The following is an 18,210-nucleotide window of genomic DNA, read 5'->3' as shown; positions in this document are numbered from 1 at the left end:
GCGCCTCCCGCGCCGGATTATGACGCACGGCGCGGCGCGGGCCCCGCGGTCTCGCGTGACCGCGGGCCGCCGTTTCCCGGCCTCACAACAGCAGCGACGGCAGAGGCGGGCGGGCGAGGTCAAGATGGTGGCTCCGCGGGCGGGGGAGGCGGTGGAGGGAGGAGGAGCCACACCATAACCCGCCGGAAACACCGACACCTCGACGCCTCCCGGCCGCCGCCGCCGCCGCCGCCGCCGCCGCCGCGGGCTCCAGCCGAGGAGACGCGGGCGGGCGGCGGGGCGGGCTGTGCGAGGGCGCCGCGCGGCGCGGGGGAGGGCGGGGGCGGAGCCGCCCGCCTCCGCCTCCGCGCCCGCCCCGGCCCCCGGCCCGCCGCGGCCCGCCCAGCGCCGGTGCGGCAGCGGCTGATGGCGGCGGCGGTGGGGCCCCCGCAACAGCAGGTGCGAATGGCCCACCAGCAGGTCTGGGCGGCGCTGGAAGTGGCGCTCCGGGTGCCCTGCCTCTATGTCATCGACGCCATCTTCAACTCCTACTACGATCCCAGCCAGAGCCGCCTGTGCCTCGGCCTCCAGGTCCTCCTGCGGCTCCTCGGTAAGGGCGCGGGCGGCCGCCGTGGGACCCGGAGGGGCGCGGGCGCGCGGGCGCGGGGCATGACACGGGTGCCCGCGTGGACGGCGGCGCGGGGGCTCGCTGCTCGGGCGCCGCCGCCCGCCGGTGCCTTCCCCGCCGCGCGCCCCTGCGACAGCCGCGGGGGGAACCCCGACCCGCCGCCGCCGCCGCCGCCTGCCCCGCGGTCTCGCTCGGCGTGACCTTGGGCTGGCCGTGCCCAGGCCTGGACCTCAGTTTCCCCCTCTGCGAGACGCCAGGCGCGCCCCGGTGGTTTCTGCACGCCGCTCGCATCCGCGCGCGGACCGGCCCTCTGCAAGGACGCTGGTACCGCGGGGGGAGGGGTGCGGGCGCTCGGGACGGGCGCTCGCGCTTTGCGCGCCTTCCAGGAGGGGCTTGGGCAGGGGCTTCTGGAAACGTGGCCAGAAAGAAAGGGGGCCAGCCTTTTCTTCTTCGTCGGAGCCCGCCGAGAGGCACGGGTCCCCCTGGCCTTCCGGAGCTGGGTTCGGAGCATCTTCTCGCGCTCGCTCGGGTCTTGCATCAGCAGATGGAGGGAGATTTTATGCGGGGGCAATCGCTGGAGTAATTGGAATTTGGCGAGTTGTGTCCCAGGGGGTCATTCTTGCGATCTCGGCTCGTCGCGAGCTGGTGCTTTTGAAGTGTCGCTCCGTTGGGGAGATCTGTCATAAATTTTCCCGGACTCGCGACCATCTGTTGCTTCCTACCCCCACCTCCCCCTCAAAGGGGTAATAAAGGTTGAGTTGTTGGCAATAAAAACCCAGCATTTTAGGTTCGCTTGGCACTTTTATTTTTGCAAGGCATTTCCCACTGGTCTTCTAACAACCTCAGACAGGGATGGGGGTATTCTCATTTTACGAATGTGGAACCGAAGGGTCATAAAGGTTAGTGTGTGGATCAAGTCGGAGGCTGCCAGACTCTCAGAAATCCTCCGACCCCCGAGGGACTGGGCCGGATGGAGAACGGTCTGGAGCAGGCTGCTGGGCCCTGGCACCAACATATGTGAAGGGCTGTGCTCGAGCACCCCGGCCTCGCAGGAACCCACCCGCTCCCGAGCCAGTCGCCCTGCTTGCACTGCACCAGTGCAGCACCCTCTATATTTGGGCAAAAACGGATTCACGCATTCATGCTGCCAGCCTTGTGGACGTGGTTCCGAATGTTCTTGATGGCCTGTAAGGGCAGCGCCTTGGAGAATCCCGTGGACCAGGTGCTGTGATAAAAGGCAGGACAAAGCAACGCGGTCGATCAAACTCTTGGGGGAAGTCTGGCTAGGACTTTAGGAAACAGTTTCTTTTATTAAATTGTGTTCTAAGAAAACGAAACAAAGCGTATTGGTATTTCTATATTGGTGTTTCCCTTGTATTCAGTCCAGGCTTATAGTTTTCATAGTTAAGACAGAGAAAGTGATCCTGGACAAGGTCCCGCGCCTATGCCTCCATTCTCACATCTTGATCTTTTTAAAGATGAACAGTGATTATGTTTCCCTCATACGGTCTTCATGGCAATAAATGAGATAGAAGGTAAGCCCATAGAATAGTGTTCAGTGTGTAGTAAGGGCTGTTTTACAGTCTGTAGCTATTAGTAAGTTTGATTGTGTTTTAAACAAAATGTAATCAAATTACTATATTGTGTTATGTTTTGGTTATTTGAAGGCATCAGGGAAACATTGATACTGTTTACTTGATTTTATTCCAGAATATTCTTTGGGTGATATGAAAAATCACAAATTTCCAAACTTATCACCTGGTTGCTCTTTGCATTATGACATTGTAATTAATGCTTTTTTTTTTCACATTTGTAAGAAAGATTTTTTTCTTTCTTTTTTGGGCCACACCCAGCAGTGCTCATGAGTTACTTCTGGCTCTGTACTCAGGAATCACTCCTGGCAGTGCTTTATTCATATGGGATACCTGGGATTGACTTGGGTCTCTTGCATGCAAGGCAAGCACCTTTACCTGCTGTACTGTTTCTCCAGCCCCGAAAGATAATAGATATTTAAACAAAACTGGTTTTAATGCTAAAACACCCTGAATTTTTTTAAAAAGTACATATTTGAAGATCATTCAATAAGTTGTGTTATTGAAAGTGACAGGTTTTGGTGTAAAAGATACTGAAGGACAGTTGAAATTGTTTTGTTGTTGTTGTTGTTGTTAAATTGTAGACCTCTCACTATTTATACCTTAAAAAATCATAAATCTCACTTTTTAAAAAAATGTTTGTAAAAACGAAATTCAGACACACATATAGTGCCTGAAGAATGTACTCCCTTCTGCTTACTACAAAAGCATGCCTGTACTTTCTTTAGGTATCCAAGTAATATGATAATTTTAGGTCAGAAAAACCTCATTTTGCACATCCAAATAAAGTCATATTGCAGTATATATGGATTAGTTAAATGTATTAAATTATTCTTAGGAAATGTTAAAACTAAAATTCATAAATTAGGACATTTAATAAATGACTGCATAACGAAACTCATTAAAATAATTTGTACAAGTGTCAAACTAAGGGGGAAATATTTGTATCATTTTAAGTTGACATCTTAATAAGTTTTTATTGTGTCCATAAGAAGGTATACTCCCCCCAAAAGTGACCCAGGCTGTAGAGTTTACGATAAATGAAATGCAGGTGGTCAGAAACAAAGCAATCCCCAGCTTCACTTGTAATCAAAGAAATGTGGTCAAAATAAAATTTTAACTTACATTGGTGAATCAAGTTCATGATTAGCAGTGTGAAAAATGATTAGCAGTTTTAGTAGGCTAGCTTCTATATAAAGTCATTTGGTGCTATCAGCTGAAAATTAAGTGCGTGTAAGATTTTGATTCGTGATTTTGAGTTCTAAGAATTGGGCCTCTAATTATAGCTTTACTTTAGAACTGAGAGTATGGTCAAGAATATTCATTCCAGGGCTGGCACAATAGTACAGTGGGTAGGGTGTTTGCCTTTCACACGGCCGACCCGGGTTCGATTCCCAGCATACCATATGGTCCCCCAAGTACTGCCAGGAGTAATTCCTGAGTGCAGAGCCAGGAGTAACCCCTGAGCGTCACTGGGTATGACCAAAAAAAAAAAAGAAAAGAATATTCATTCCAGTATATGTGATAGTTAAAAAAAAACTCGTTATTTTCAATATCTATTAGAAGGCAGTCCTGTTCATTGTATTGGTTTAGCTGTATGGTAAAGTTGTTGAAAAGAATGAGATATTTAGTGCTGTAGCAAGAATTCGGGAACCTGTGACATGAAAAACTAAAGCATTAGTAATTATGACTCATTAGAAAGGATAGACTCGAGAGAGATCCTCAACAGCAGGGCATTGATATTTTGGTGGAGTGATTCTTTGTGGGGTGGTGGAGCTGCTCTCTGAATTATAGGGCACTTGTAAGATTTTGGGCTGCATCCCTCTCTCTACCCGTGAGATACCAGTACCTTTTCCCTCTGTCCCTCAGAGACTGGGAGTGGGGATGGGATGAAATACTGTCAGATGTCCCTTTGTAGGCAGGCAAAACCCAACTCTTGTTGAGAATCACTGAGGTAGACAAGTAGACCCCTGGCACAGAATAGAAAGCTCAGAAACAGACCACCCATGTGTTTATTGAAACTTGATTTCTTGTTTGAAAGGTGAAGGGCATTGAGTTCATTAGAAACAGTTGATTTTTGCATTAGCTTGGAAGAATTTGTACCACTAAATTGGTGGGTTTTGTTTTGTTTTTTCATTTTGTACCACACCTGACAGTGCTCATGTGTGGTGCTTGATCCTGACTGCTCTCCAGGATCACTGTACTTTCTCTTCGTTCTCTAATTAGACAGTTCTTAAGGATTAATACTTAATGTCAAAAGTAGAGCTTTAAGATTTTTAAAAGAAAATATAGGTTAATCTTGGTGAAAGGGAACATTTATTTTACTTTTTTTGGGGGGGACATTTCTTTTTAAAACAAACGTTAAAGGATTACTAAACTCAAATATTAAAATTAAAACACTTTTATTTGGGGCGGAGGGCACACCCAGTAGTGCTTAGGGCCTAATGCCTGGCTTTGTGCTCAGGTATCACTCCTGGCAGTGCTGTGGAACTAGATGGGATGTCAGGGATTGAACCTAGACCAACCACGTGCAAGGCAAGCACCCTACCTACTGTAGTATTGCTTTGACCCCAATATTAAAAACTTTTAGCAAAAAGGCAACATCAAAAAGGTGGAAAAGAAAAAGAACAGTAATGGACCAGGAGAAAATGCATTCTAGAAAATGGACATCTTGTTTTCAGAATGATGTATTTTAAATGTGTACAGTTTTATAAGGGGAAAAGACAACTCTATAGATAAAAAAAAATTCACAAAGAAACTTTGGTCAATAAATCCAAAACCGTCCTCTTTGATGAGTAATCAGAAATGCACTTTAAGGGGATTGGAGCTATAGTACAGCGGGTGTGGTGTTTGCCTTACACACAGCTGACCATGGCTGGGTCCCTGGCATCCCAGATAGTCTCCCAAGCACTGCCAGGAGTAATTCCTGAGTGCAGAGGTAGGAGTAACCGAGCATCACCAGGTGTGACCCAAAAAATCAGAAAAAAGAATAAAAGGAAAAAAAATGCACTTTAAGAGAGAAACAAGTTATAAAGAGATCACTTTGATGGAAAAAATCTGAAGAATATACATATGTATGTACCAACACATACATGCAAAATTTGAGTTACTCCTTATTTAATACCTTAAGGTTTGACTTTGTTAAACTCTCAGTTTAAAAGCTAAATTTTCAGACATTTAAAATTTTTTACAAATAACAAACTTAGAATAGTATTTTTTAAAACCTGACTGTGATATATACTATGGCTTATCAAATACACCTATCTATAGCATTTTGAGATACTTGTTCTACATTTCATTGCCTTTGCTAAGGCTCCCTGGGGAGGAATCAGTCATACTGTTTATTTCTAGCAGCTCCTCCTTCTGTAGTAGTATTTCACAGTTTGCTCTGCGCGTGTGGGAAGGGCTGGGGACTGAATCCAGCGCCTTAGCATGTACTCTGCCATTCTGCTACATCCCCAATAAATCTGCATCCCCCTAGAATAAGTTTTAAAGGCATTTAAGATGCTTGGGAGAATTGTAAATGTAAATTACAGATTGTCTTATTTTTTTCTATTTTTATATCTCTAGCTTCCAGAAAGGGTTATTTGCAGAAAGAATTATACATAAAAGAATTAAGCTCTTGTTAGGTAACATGCATAAAGTTATTTTTATTTTGTGCTTGTTATCTTGTTATTGTTTTGGTAGTCCAATTTGACCACTTTTAGGAATTTATTCCATGAAAAGCATCAAAACTTCTGAATTGATCTTGATAATTTACCTTATTTTGAGGACCTGGGTGCAGTTCTCAAATCACTGGAGAATTAAGTCCTTGTTTATTTCAGTTAATTCTACATTCAGTGTCTAAAGGTGATTTTTTTCTCTTTCTGAAGCACCATTTGTAGATAGAATGCAAGTGCTCATATGCATTCCCTGAATGCAAATGCTCATATTCCTAGATAATAAGAAACTATATGTACATCATAAAAACTAATAGTTTTATGTCTGAAGTTGTGAAAATGTGAGGAAACTTAGTGATTACTCGAATATGAGACTGCTATGTGGGAGACTTGGTGCTTAGAAAGTTGGCTTTTTTTCCTGTGAAATGAGAATTGATTCTTGTGACATTCCATGCACAGGAACGTGAGTATAAGAGAAAAATTTAAGAACCTCATTAATCTGCAAACTTTCAGAATTAAGACAATTTTACTTTCTTGCAATCTCAAGTCACTATTATTTCTTGGGAGTTTAGTTTTAATCAAGGAAGAGTAGTGGCTAGTAGTAGGCATATTTGAATTTCAGAGTTGTAGTGTCCACATTATTTATTAGCCTGTCTTACCCACCTCTTCCCCCCCATCCCCACCCTTGCAAGTAAAATGGCATTTTTTCTCTAAAGTTATTTCTAATTTCCAAACAATTCTTTTATTTTTACATAAAAAGTAAGCCTTGGAAGAAGATACTGTATTCAAAGAGGTTATTAATTACAGTCAAATTCATAAATATTCATAAAGATTAACTTACTACTTTGTTACTAGCAAGTTGGCAAACATAACAAAGTCCTTGCATGATGATTTCCCTTTCAATTTTCAGTAGAATAAATGAAATCAAAGTTAATTTGGTTTGAGTTGGGTTCATTTTAAAGATACTTTTACTATTAGAAAAGGTAAGATTTCATAAGGCATATAGTAACTGAATTAATCCTGTTTCTTGGTTACCACCCTTGGAAAGGATTTCTAATTATGCTAAGAAAATTCATTTTCTAGCGGGTAGGGCGTCTGTCTTGCACGTGGCCGACCCGGGTTTGATTCCTCTGCCCCTCTCGGAGAGCCCAGCAAGTTACCCAGAGTATCCCGCCCACGCGGCAGACCCTGGCAAGCTACCTGTGGTGTATCCAATATGCCAAAAACAGTAACAGGTCACATGATGGAGACGTTACTGGTGCCCACTTGAGCAAATCAGTGAGCAACAGGATGACAGTGACAATGACTAGAAGATTCCTTTCCCACTGTCAGCTGTGGGAGAGTATTAGAGGCCTATGAGGTGGATCTGAGGATTCTTGGGCAGTTTTGTATGTATCTTTGATGATTTTCTTTTTTTTTTAAATTTTTTATTAGTGAATCACCTGAGATAGTTACAGACTTAGAAACTTTCATGCTTACGTTTCAGTCATACAATGATCGAGTGCCCATCCCTCTACCAGTGCCCATTTTCCACCACCAATGGTCCCAGCATCCCTCCCACCACCCCCACCCTGTCCCCTTCACCCCACCCTGCCTCTGTGGCAGGGCATTCCCATTTGCTTGCTCTCTCTTTTTGGGTGTTGTGGTTTGCTACAGAGGTATTAAGTAGGCATCATTTTGGTCTATAGTCTATTTTCAGCCTGTATCTCCCATCCCTAATAGGCCCTCCTAGCACCCTTTGCTTGGTGATACCTTCTCTATCTCAGCTGCATTTCTCCCCAGCATGAGGCCGGCTTCCAAGCTGTGGTGTAATCCTCCTGGTACTTAAGTTTACTACTCTTGGGTGTTAGTCTCCCATTCTGTTACTTTATATTCCACAAATGAGTGCAATCTTCCTATGTCTGTCCCTCTCTTTCTGACTCATTTCACTTAACACAATACTTTCCATGTTGATCCACCTATATGCAAAATTCATGACTTCATCTTTTCTAACAGCTGCATAGTATTCCACTGTGTAGATGTACCAGAGTTTCTTTAATCAGTCATCTGTTCTCGGGCACTCGGGTTTTTTTGATGATTTTCTGATCTCCTGTTCACATATGATCTAACATCTTAGCACAGCATAAATTATAAATCTATGGGCAAAGTAATCTTTTTAAAATTTATTTATTTTTTAAATTTTGATGGATCACCGTGAGATGCAGTTACAGACTTACAAACTTGCATGATTGCACTTCAGTCAAGCAATGTTCAGGTACCCATCCCTCCACCAGTGCCCATTCTCCACCACCAATGTTCCCAGTATCCCTCCCGCCACCCCCACCCCACCCCCCACTCCCAGCTGCTGTGGCGGGCACATTCCCTCTTACTCTCTGTCCTTTTGGGTGTTATAGTTTGCAATACAGGTATCAAGCGGCCATCATGTTTGGTCCATAGTCTACTTTCAGCATGCATCTACTATCCCAAGCGATCCCTCCAACCATCATTTATTTAGTGCTCCCTTCTCCATCCCAGCTACTTTTTCCCCCAGTGCATGAGATTGGCTTCCAAGCGATGGGGCAGTCCTCCTGACCCTTATTTCTACTGTCCTTAGGTGTTAGACTCCTATTATGTTACTTTATATTCCACAAATGAGCGCAGTCATTCTATATCTGTCCCTCTCTTTCTGACTTACTTCACTTAGCATGATACTCTCCCTGTTGATCCACTTATATGCAGAGTTCATGATTTCATTTTTTTCTAACAGTTGCATAGTATTCCATTGTGTAGATGTACCAGTTTCTTTAGCCAGTTATCTGTTCTTGGGCACTTGGTTTTTTTCCAGATTCTGGCTGGGCAAAGTAATGTTTTAGAAGAACTAGTCCTTTTTTTTTTTTTGAAAAGAAAAAAACATGCAGTGGATTGTGAAATACCTTCACTGCCTGTCTTGACTACATGCTGAATCATGGTGGATATGGTAAATAGATGATGTTTACTTTGGGGTTTTGTCAATTTTTTGTTTAAGTTCTGATTTCTCCTCTGTGTTTTACCCTTTTCATAGATTGCAATTTCCAAGCAGAATGTGAATACAATTGCAAGGCAGAAAAAATGGTTCTGTTTAGGAAAGAAATGGTGTGGAGGGTTGGGAGGAATATTACTTTAAAGCAGTTAAGTCCTTGAAAGCTGGAATAAATAATGGAGATTTCAGTTGATAGTAATTTTTAAAGCAATTTAAAACTTTTTAAATTAAAAATATTTAAAGGCATTTTTTAGCAGAGAAATAAATGTAATTTATTGTGCTATGTAGTTGAATCTGGACAAATTTAAGTTTTTAGAGACAAAGAGTGTTTGGTGTCACTGTAAAAGGGGAGAATTATAGGTGTTAGTAGAAATTTGGAAACTTAATGTCAAGTTTGAGGGAAATTGGGCTAGATGTAACTGTAATAAAGTAATGATGGTATCTTTAACTGACTTCTGAAACTCCCAGTGAGAGCTATTTAAGATGCTATTTGAGGTTTTAGAGACACTGTAGCAATTATAATGTGGACTGAAACTAGATAAGTAAGTGGCTAATGTTATTTACATAGTTGAAATCCTTGATAATGTTTTTTTGTAATTTCACTTAAAATATTTGTTAGAGCAAAGGCACACTATTTGACTGCATATGGAATTATGGAATGGAGGGAGGAATGAGTACCTTCATTTAAAATTCATGTGATTTTCTGAAAGTTAAATAATAGAATTAAAAAGGATAGTAGCTAATCAATCCTTTTTTATTTAAAAATGAAATGAAGGATTTACTGTTTGAAGAAAGACTCATTAATCTGCAAGAAAAATGGAACTTGAAGGACATATCTGGAATCTGCAGGAAAAGTATGCATAGGAAAAAACTGGTTTTGAACATATGGATGATCACTCAAATTTAACCAACAGGAAAAACCTGACAGTTTAGAGGAAAAGGAGGAATTAAGTGACTTTTGAGCTTCCAAAAGAATTCTTGTAAGAATTCTACTAGGGGGTACGGAGATAGTTGAGCGGTTGCAGCACATGCTGTGTATATGGGCATCCCCGAGTTCCTTGCTGTCACCACTTGGTCCCTGGGACACTGCTAAGAGTGGCCCAGAAACAAAGAGTTCTAAGGAACAAAAGGTTTCCATTTTATTTATAGTGAAGTATTTTTAATGATTATAACACATATATTATAGCACATAATTCTCCAAGATTTGAAGCCTTGTTAAAACACGTATAATTTAGTAGTTTCCTGTCTGGACATAGAGAACTGTTTGAATTGCTTTGGGGATTTGAAAATAAGGATCGTGATTGGAAAAAGTCTTAAAGGTGTTTAACTGTTTTCTTCCTTTTTCTTTTTAGGTATATTTGTATCCAGTATTGTTCTAATCCTGTCACAGCGATCACTTTTCAGATTTTACATGTACAGCTCAGCTTTCCTACTAGCTGCAACGTCAGTGTTGGTAAATTATTACGCTTCTTTGCACATTGACTTCTATGGTGCCTATAACACGTCAGGTTTGGGAACCGAGCTGCTTCCTCGAAAAGGGCCCTCACTGTGGATGGCACTCATAGTCCTACAGCTAGGCTTTGGAATTGGATACATCACACTACTCCAGATTCAGTCCATCTATTCGCAGTTAATCATTTTGGATCTCTTGGTTCCTGTAATAGGCTTAATCACAGAGCTGCCATTGCACATACGAGAGACTTTATTTTTTACTTCTTTCTTGATTCTCACATTAAATACAGTACTTGTCTTGGCAGTGAAACTTAGGTGGTTTTATTATTCCACACGATATGTCTATCTTCTAGTGAGGCACATGTACCGAATTTATGGATTACAGCTACTAATGGAGGACACGTGGAAGAGGATTCGTTTCCCAGATATACTTCGAGTCTTTTGGCTAACAAGAATTACAGCTCAAGCTACAGTGTTAATGTACATTTTAAGGATGGCAAATGAGACTGATTCCTTCCTTATTTCTTGGGATGATTTCTGGGACCTCATCTGCAACCTTATAATTAGTGGATGTGATTCTACACTAACTGTCCTGGGGATGAGTGCTGTGATCTCCTCAGTAGCCCATTATTTGGGCCTTGGGATACTGGCCTTTATTGGATCAACTGAAGAAGACGACAGGCGGCTTGGCTTTGTGGCACCTGTTTTATTTTTTATTTTGGCTCTTCAGACTGGCTTAAGTGGGCTGAGACCAGAAGAAAGACTTATTCGCCTCAGTAGAAACATGTGCCTTTTACTAACTGCAGTCCTGCATTTCATCCATGGAATGACAGACCCTGTATTAATGTCTCTCAGTGCCTCTCATGTGTCATCTTTCCGTAGACATTTCCCAGTGCTGTTTGTCTCTGCTTGCCTGTTCATTCTTCCTGTTCTACTTAGTTATGTTCTTTGGCATCACTATGCACTAAATACATGGTTATTTGCAGTTACAGCCTTTTGTGTGGAACTCTGCTTAAAAGTAATAGTTTCTCTCACTGTCTATACGTTATTCATGATTGATGGCTACTATAATGTCCTCTGGGAAAAGCTTGATGATTATGTCTACTATGTTCGTTCAACAGGCAATATTATTGAATTTATATTTGGAGTAGTAATGTTCGGAAATGGGGCTTATACTATGATGTTTGAGTCGGGAAGTAAAATCCGGGCTTGTATGATGTGTCTACATGCCTATTTTAACATCTACTTACAAGCAAAAAATGGCTGGAAGACATTCATGAATCGTAGGACTGCCGTTAAGAAAATTAATTCACTTCCTGAAATAAAAGGGAGCCGCTTACAAGAAATAGATGATGTGTGTGCAATCTGCTACCATGAGTTTACAACATCTGCTCGTATGACACCATGTAACCATTATTTCCATGCACTTTGCCTTCGGAAATGGCTGTACATTCAAGATACTTGTCCAATGTGCCATCAAAAAGTGTACATTGAAGATGATATCAAGGATAATTCAAATGTATCTAACAATAATGGTTTTATCGCACCCAATGAAAACCCAGGGGAAGCGGTAAGAGAAGCTGTTGCCGCTGCTGCCGCTGCCGCCGCCGCTGCCGAATCCGACAGGGAACTGAACGAAGAGGACAATACAGATTATGATGATGATGCTCAGAGAGAAAGAAATGGTGGAGTGATCCAGCAGACAGGCATGGCAGCTGAAGAACATAGTAATGATGATTCTGACTGATTAAAGTAGCATTTACTAATCAATGAGGTATTTGTTTAAAATTCAGTTCATCCGAAATGGAGTAATGTGCTTCATTTCAGTGTGTAAACAAGCACAAAAACAGTATCATTGTTGAATCTGTGAATGGTTTTCCGTTTACTGTGATGTGCTACTGTAAATATACCTCTTTAATTACTTCTGGTCTCTTTGGTGACCTATTTAAATTTGTGTACATTATTGTACATAGAATAAAATGTTTTCACGTTTTTATGACAAAATTGGAAAAAATAGCTTTTTAATCGATACAATGATAATACGGTGCGCCAGCTGTGCCAAAGATACCTCAAAGTATATAATGTATCTTAATTGGACCCTATTTTTCTGAAAATGGTGGGAGAATAAAAATGCAAGTCAAAGGAGGCTTCATTACATCAAGGAAATAAAGTAATTTGGACTAGAGATAAAGGCTATATGTAGAGTATTTTATAACTAACAAAATTTGCCATAAATGACTTGAGATACTGTTCTGAAATTTGAGAGAATCACTGTAGTTGAGCTGAGTTTGAAAGTCATTTAGGGGCTGTGCGAGTTGAACTAAACTTTGGTACATACCAGATTGTGCGAATTAATTTTGATGTAAATGTCAGTGTAATTTTTAGCCTTTCTGTGCTTACAGAGTTGACACAAAATTGTCCTTCTGGACTTTTGTAGAGATTACAAAATAAAGTACTTAGAGGTTTCATTGTTTTGAACTAAGATAGCCATTAAATGACATTTCAAAAAACTGGTTCTGGCTTCCAGATAAAAATGAGGGAGATGGTGTGCAGCAATATATAATACAATACCTCTTCACACTCATTCCAAAGAATTCCTTTATTGTATGTACATGATGGGAAGTAGATATGTCAATTACATATCAGGAAAAAATATTTTAATGGTGTTGTTATATAGTGTATTGGCTAATTCCAAAGGATCCTCATCTCTCACTGCTGACATAATCTCCAGTATTTGACTAAAACAAAAAGAGAAAAAAAAAGATGATTAAATTTGCAAGTATATACTCGTTTTTTTCCAAATAAAGATGCTGTACTTAAAACTGTCCAGCTTCGAGCTAGAGCGATAGTGCATTGTCCTGGATTCAATCCTGGGCACCATACATGATCCCTGAGTACTGCTGATGTAGCCCAAAAACTAAATCTTCAGTTTCACAGATATTTTCAGCCATGTCAACAGAATACAGAATAGTCTAGCTGTTAGAATATATGAAATAGAGTAACTGATATTTTGGAGGTTTTCCTGCATATAGCTGTCACTGTCACTGTCATCCCGTTGCTCATTGATGTGTTCAAGCGGGCACCAGTAACGTCTCTCATTGAGAGACTTATTGTTACTGTTTTTGGCATATCCAATATGCATGGGTAGCTTGCCAGGCTCTGCCGAGAGGGCTCAATACACTCTGTAGCTTGCCGGGCTCTCTGAGAGGGGCGGAGGAATCGAACTCGGGTCGGCCGTGTGAAAGGTGAACACCCAACTGCTTTAATTGTATTTAAAGCAAAAAAAAAAAAAGGCTCTATTATGTGTACAATTATGGGATTAATGAGTGGAAATGGAGTCCAGTTAAACTAGTTCAGAATAAATTGATAGGACATAATATGCATTTAAAGAATTATTTGAAGGAAAGCCCACCCTGTTCTTATAAAGAAGGTGTGTTTCTCATTGTTTGGGAACATACTTGTTTCACTGATTGTGTACATGTACAACTGAGTCAATGCAGATAATCACTAGGAAGAGCCAAGTCCGAAAGCCACTGGCGGCGCAGAGAGCAGGAGCCTGCCGCACTGTTTCCAGACAGCAGCGAGGGAGGGTAGAAGGTTATTTACTCAGCGCGGTGTGTCCCGGGCTGGGGCCAGGGCTCAGAGGGCACTTTCCCTGTACTGTTTATCATTACGAGAGCACACCAGGCTCCATCAGCTTCTCTGTCTAGAATGTAAGAATCAGTCATGTTTTCTAATAATAAACATTATACAGCTATGTGGGAATATACATTAGAAAGTTCTAAAGGCAAACATGGAAATATAGTTTAGGTCCTTTGTGGGTAATGTTCTTTATTTTCGCCTGTAAATCTTTAAATAATGGTTTTGTATGGACATTAATTCCAGCACCACACCCATCATATTTCTGCTCCTTCTCACCCACCCTCCCTCTCCCATCCGCCCCCCAACTCCATTGTGTCAGTTCCCCTATTATGTTGCCTTTGGATCCTTGTTGCTACCTGTGTATCTTTAAGTTCTTCATAGATCATTTTGTGTCTGTCTGGTTCATTCTGATTTAACTACTCAGCATGATACCCTCTAGTCCTTTGTGGGTTTCTTAAATCTGAACACTCACGAAATTAGAATTAGGAGGCTGGAGAGATAGTCCAGTGGGTAAGTAGCTTGCCTTGCATGCCACTGACCCAGGGTTGATCCCCAGCATCCCCAATCACAGTCAGGAGTAATCCCTGAGCATAGCCAGATGTCCAAAAACGAAATAGAGTTGGAGATTAGAAAGTTTGGTTTGGTTTTGGTTTGGGGGTCAAATTCAGCAATGCTCAGGGGTTACTCTTGACTCTGTGCTCAGGAATCCTAGCAGTGCTTGGGGGACCATATGGGTGCTAGGGAGCCAACCCAGATTGGCCATGTACAAGGCAAAAACCCTTCCCACTATACCACTGCTCTGGCCCTGAAGATTAGAAATTTTCATCTGTTATAGTAACATGAAAGCCATTTATATATGAAATAAAACCAACTAAAATTTTAGTCTCAGTCAATTCTGTTAACATTTAAATTGGCACTACGATCCAATTTGGGGGACACAGTGATGGTCAAGAGGTTAAGGTGCGTGTACACAGCCAACCCCTGGTTGGATCCCTCTCATTACCCAGATTGATCCTTGAGCACATCTGGGTGTGGCCCAAAGCTCCCTATCCGTCCCCCTAAAATTCTGTGTCCTTGGCCAAGGAGGTAGCATATGCCTTGCATTATAAGGTCCTCAGTTTGATTCTTGGCACACAGCATGTATCCATCCCCACCCCCAACCAGTGTAGTTTCTATTTAAAAAAGGGTGAAAACCAAAAGCATCCCATGAAATTTTAGAATTTTCCTTTTAGTAACTACTCAGAAGTTGGGGCTGGGGTGATAGTATAGGGAGTAGGGTGTTTGCCTTGCAAAAGGCTGACCTGGGTTCAATTCCCAGCAGGTTCCTGAGCTCTGCTAGGAGTCCAGAGTACAAACCCAGAAATAAGTCCACATCATCTGGTGTGGCCCCAAACCCCCCCAAGAGTAAAAAACTTAAGGGCGCTTGCACAGCATTTGGCCACGCCTACGTTCAGGCCTAGATGAACCTACATGAACTTGATCCCAGAGCACAGCCAGGTGTGGCACCAAAAAAACCACAATAAACGCACAAAACAAGGAGTTGGAAGTTCTGTGGATTGTGTACAAATCAAAGTGATTCCTGCCACCTGTCTTTTTTTTTTTTCCATACTGAGAACTATAGTTTTTAAAAAGAACAGCCACTTTGCTGCTCTTTGATTCCTGATAAGATTCCTGATAAGATCTTTGTTCCTGGCTCACACCCTGCTGTGCGCAGGGCTTGTTTACTCCGGCTCTGGGATCACAAGAAGGGCTGGGGGCTGGGTGCTGTTTGGTGCAGGGGAGCCAGGCTGAGATCAGCAGTGTGGGAGGCGGAGTGCTATATATAATTCTCCAGCCCCGAATCCTGATAAAATCTCAAGTCCTAAGGTTGGCTTACAAGAACCGTCTTCACCTGGCCTCACTTTACCTTCCTGGACTTAGCACTTCCCCCAGTATCCTACATTCTGCACACTAAACTCATTGTTCCCCGGAGCAGCTAAGCCTTTCTGCTAGCCGCCTACCTTTGCTCAAGGATTTTGTTTGGGTCTGGCAGACCTCCCAGATGAAATGTCATCTTAGTTAAACTCCTTATTTCTCTACAGGGCATGCAGTTGCTGTGTTCCATGGTTCCAGCCTTATATTCCAGAAATTTGCATGCTGACTTCTTAAATGTTTTCTTCAAAGAGCTGGTACAATGTGCCTACTCATCTGGCTGGCCTGAGCACTGGGAGCAGGGGCTGTTCTGACTCTTCTACCAGCCTCACTTGGTAGCTTTCCGGACAGGAAAGAGGCGCTCCAGCTTGTTGCAAGGAACTTAAAATCTTGGGAGAAAAAGAGAATTGAAACTGCTAATGGAATCTGAAAAGCATGTCTTTGTAAGTGGGGAATTAAATTCTTAGTAATGAGCATTAGACTAAAAGCATGGGTATTTTTAACTTTTTCTTTTTTGTATTTTTAGGAGCAGGGGAGAGGACACCTGGCAGTGCTCAGGGCTTACTCCTGGCTCTGCACTCAGTGCTGGGGGTGCCATAGGAGGTGCCAGGGACCAAACCTAGATCGGACATGTGCAAGGCAAATGCTCTGCCTACTGCATGATTTTTTTGGTCCCAAGCATGGGTATTTTTATTATTTTTTTAATTTAAAAAATAACTCCAAAGGCTATAATGACCTGATTTTTCTTTCATTCCTTCCATGTATTTATTGAGTTTTGGGCCACACCCAACTCAGGGGTCACTCCTGCCTCTGCACTCAGGAATCACTCCTTGCAGTGCTCAGGGGGACCATATAGGATGCTGGGGATTGAATCGGGTTGACCGCGTACAAGGCAAGTGTCCTACCCATTGTACTATCGCTCTGGCTCCTGCTTGGTAATGCTATATGTAATTCTCCTGTCCTGAATCCTGATACAATCTCAAGTACTAAGTACTAATTTTAATATTTCATTAAAAATGTTTTAATGAAAATTTTACTGGTTTACTATTGGTTTACAAGAAGGCACTGGATTATTTCAGAAGTAACATTTTTCAGTTAGCAAATGTTAGGTTTTCCTAAGATAAACCTAATAAGAACTGGTATTTCTGATGGCAGTTGAGAGTCAGGTCTTCTTGATTCTTAAACTGACATTTAGAAACTCCCCAAAATGTCCTTCAAATATGTAGCTAAAACCAACTGCGATACTTAAGACTAAGGCAGTATAAGAAACTAACGTGGACACTAACGTGATAAAACATCAGCTTTTAGACCTTAATCCTCTGACGAATTAGAAATACTGTGACTGAATTAGCAAGTACCTACAGCTTATAGAAAATAATGGGTCAGACCAGGCCTTATATCTGTGAGGCCACGGGTATGATGTATAGCACTAAAACCAAAAATTATGGATCTGGACGTCCGGAGAGTACAACGGGCAGGGCACCTGCCCTGCACGCAACTGACCAGTTTGACCACCAGTACCCATAGGGTCCTCCAGTCCCTGCCAGGAGTGATCCCTGCGCATCCCCTGTGTGGCACCTGAAGAAAGAATAGATTCGGGGCCTGGGCCTGAGTTTGAGTCCCAGCAACACATACACACCTGCTGCACAAGGGGCTAGAGAGAGAGAGCTCAGTGGTCAGGGCAGGTGCCTTGCATGCCTAGACTTCGGCTTGATCCTTGGCACTACCTGGCCCCCAAACAGCAGCAGGTGTGGTCCTGGTGGCCCCCAGCACCACCAGGCCAAGGAACACGGAACAGCTGGGCCCCAGCAGAGAACTGCCTGTACTGGTTGGCTCAGCGCTGCCGGGAGTGGTCCTGGGACCCCTGAGGCCCTGCTTGGAAGGGTTCCCCCCATCCACCCAAATAAAAAAGAAACAGTGATGTGTGTGCCATATAAAGGATATAACAAATGGTTCCTGCCTTGTGAGAACAAAAGAAATTGGGTAACGTATTCATTAAAGTGACAGAACAAAACCTATGGGTTCTAACAGGCTCTGCAGCTCCGTGCCAGATGGGTGATGTGTGCTACAGAGAATGGAAAACGACTCCAAAATACTGGATTTTTAAGACAACAAAATCCAATAAGACTCTGTTCTTTGGAGAAGGGCTGTGGCAAAGGATATTCTATAACATCCTTTGGTTCAGAGGCCTAAAGAAACGTGTTAGGCAGGTTTATTCAGATGGTTGAATCATTTAAAACACGGAAGACCACGAAAAAGGTCTTCTAAGATTGCAGTTTTGTAACTACCAGCAGGGAAGCTGCATGAGAACAGAACTTAGGTCAGGAGAGATGTTTTTATGGTGCCCTT

General features: G+C 42.5%; 2 protein-coding genes across 4 annotated transcripts in view; one reads left to right on the top strand and one right to left on the bottom strand.

Annotated features, from left to right (window-relative positions):
- The first annotated feature begins 103 nt into the window (after positions 1-103).
- On the top strand, positions 104-12,230 carry RNF139 (ring finger protein 139). Its single transcript, XM_055129594.1, has 2 exons — positions 104-589; positions 10,209-12,230. Exons 1-2 carry the CDS (start codon positions 406-408, stop codon positions 12,053-12,055), a joined length of 2,031 nt encoding a protein of 676 aa, XP_054985569.1. The 5' UTR covers positions 104-405; the 3' UTR covers positions 12,056-12,230.
- Positions 12,231-12,888: 658 nt separating this feature from the next.
- TATDN1 (TatD DNase domain containing 1) overlaps positions 12,889-18,210 on the bottom strand; it is a 37,394-nt gene continuing 32,072 nt past the window's right edge. For all 3 annotated transcript variants that reach the window (XM_055129596.1, XM_055129597.1, XM_055129598.1), the window contains one exon: positions 12,889-13,046. In XM_055129596.1, coding sequence (XP_054985571.1) covers positions 12,944-13,046 — 103 coding nt within the window. In that variant the 3' untranslated portion in view covers positions 12,889-12,943. The remainder of the gene's footprint in view (positions 13,047-18,210) is intronic.

Source organism: Sorex araneus, chromosome 2 (genome assembly GCF_027595985.1).
Source record: "Sorex araneus isolate mSorAra2 chromosome 2, mSorAra2.pri, whole genome shotgun sequence".
Classification (NCBI taxonomy): domain Eukaryota; kingdom Metazoa; phylum Chordata; class Mammalia; order Eulipotyphla; family Soricidae; genus Sorex; species Sorex araneus.
This window is presented reverse-complemented; position numbering and strand designations above follow the sequence as displayed.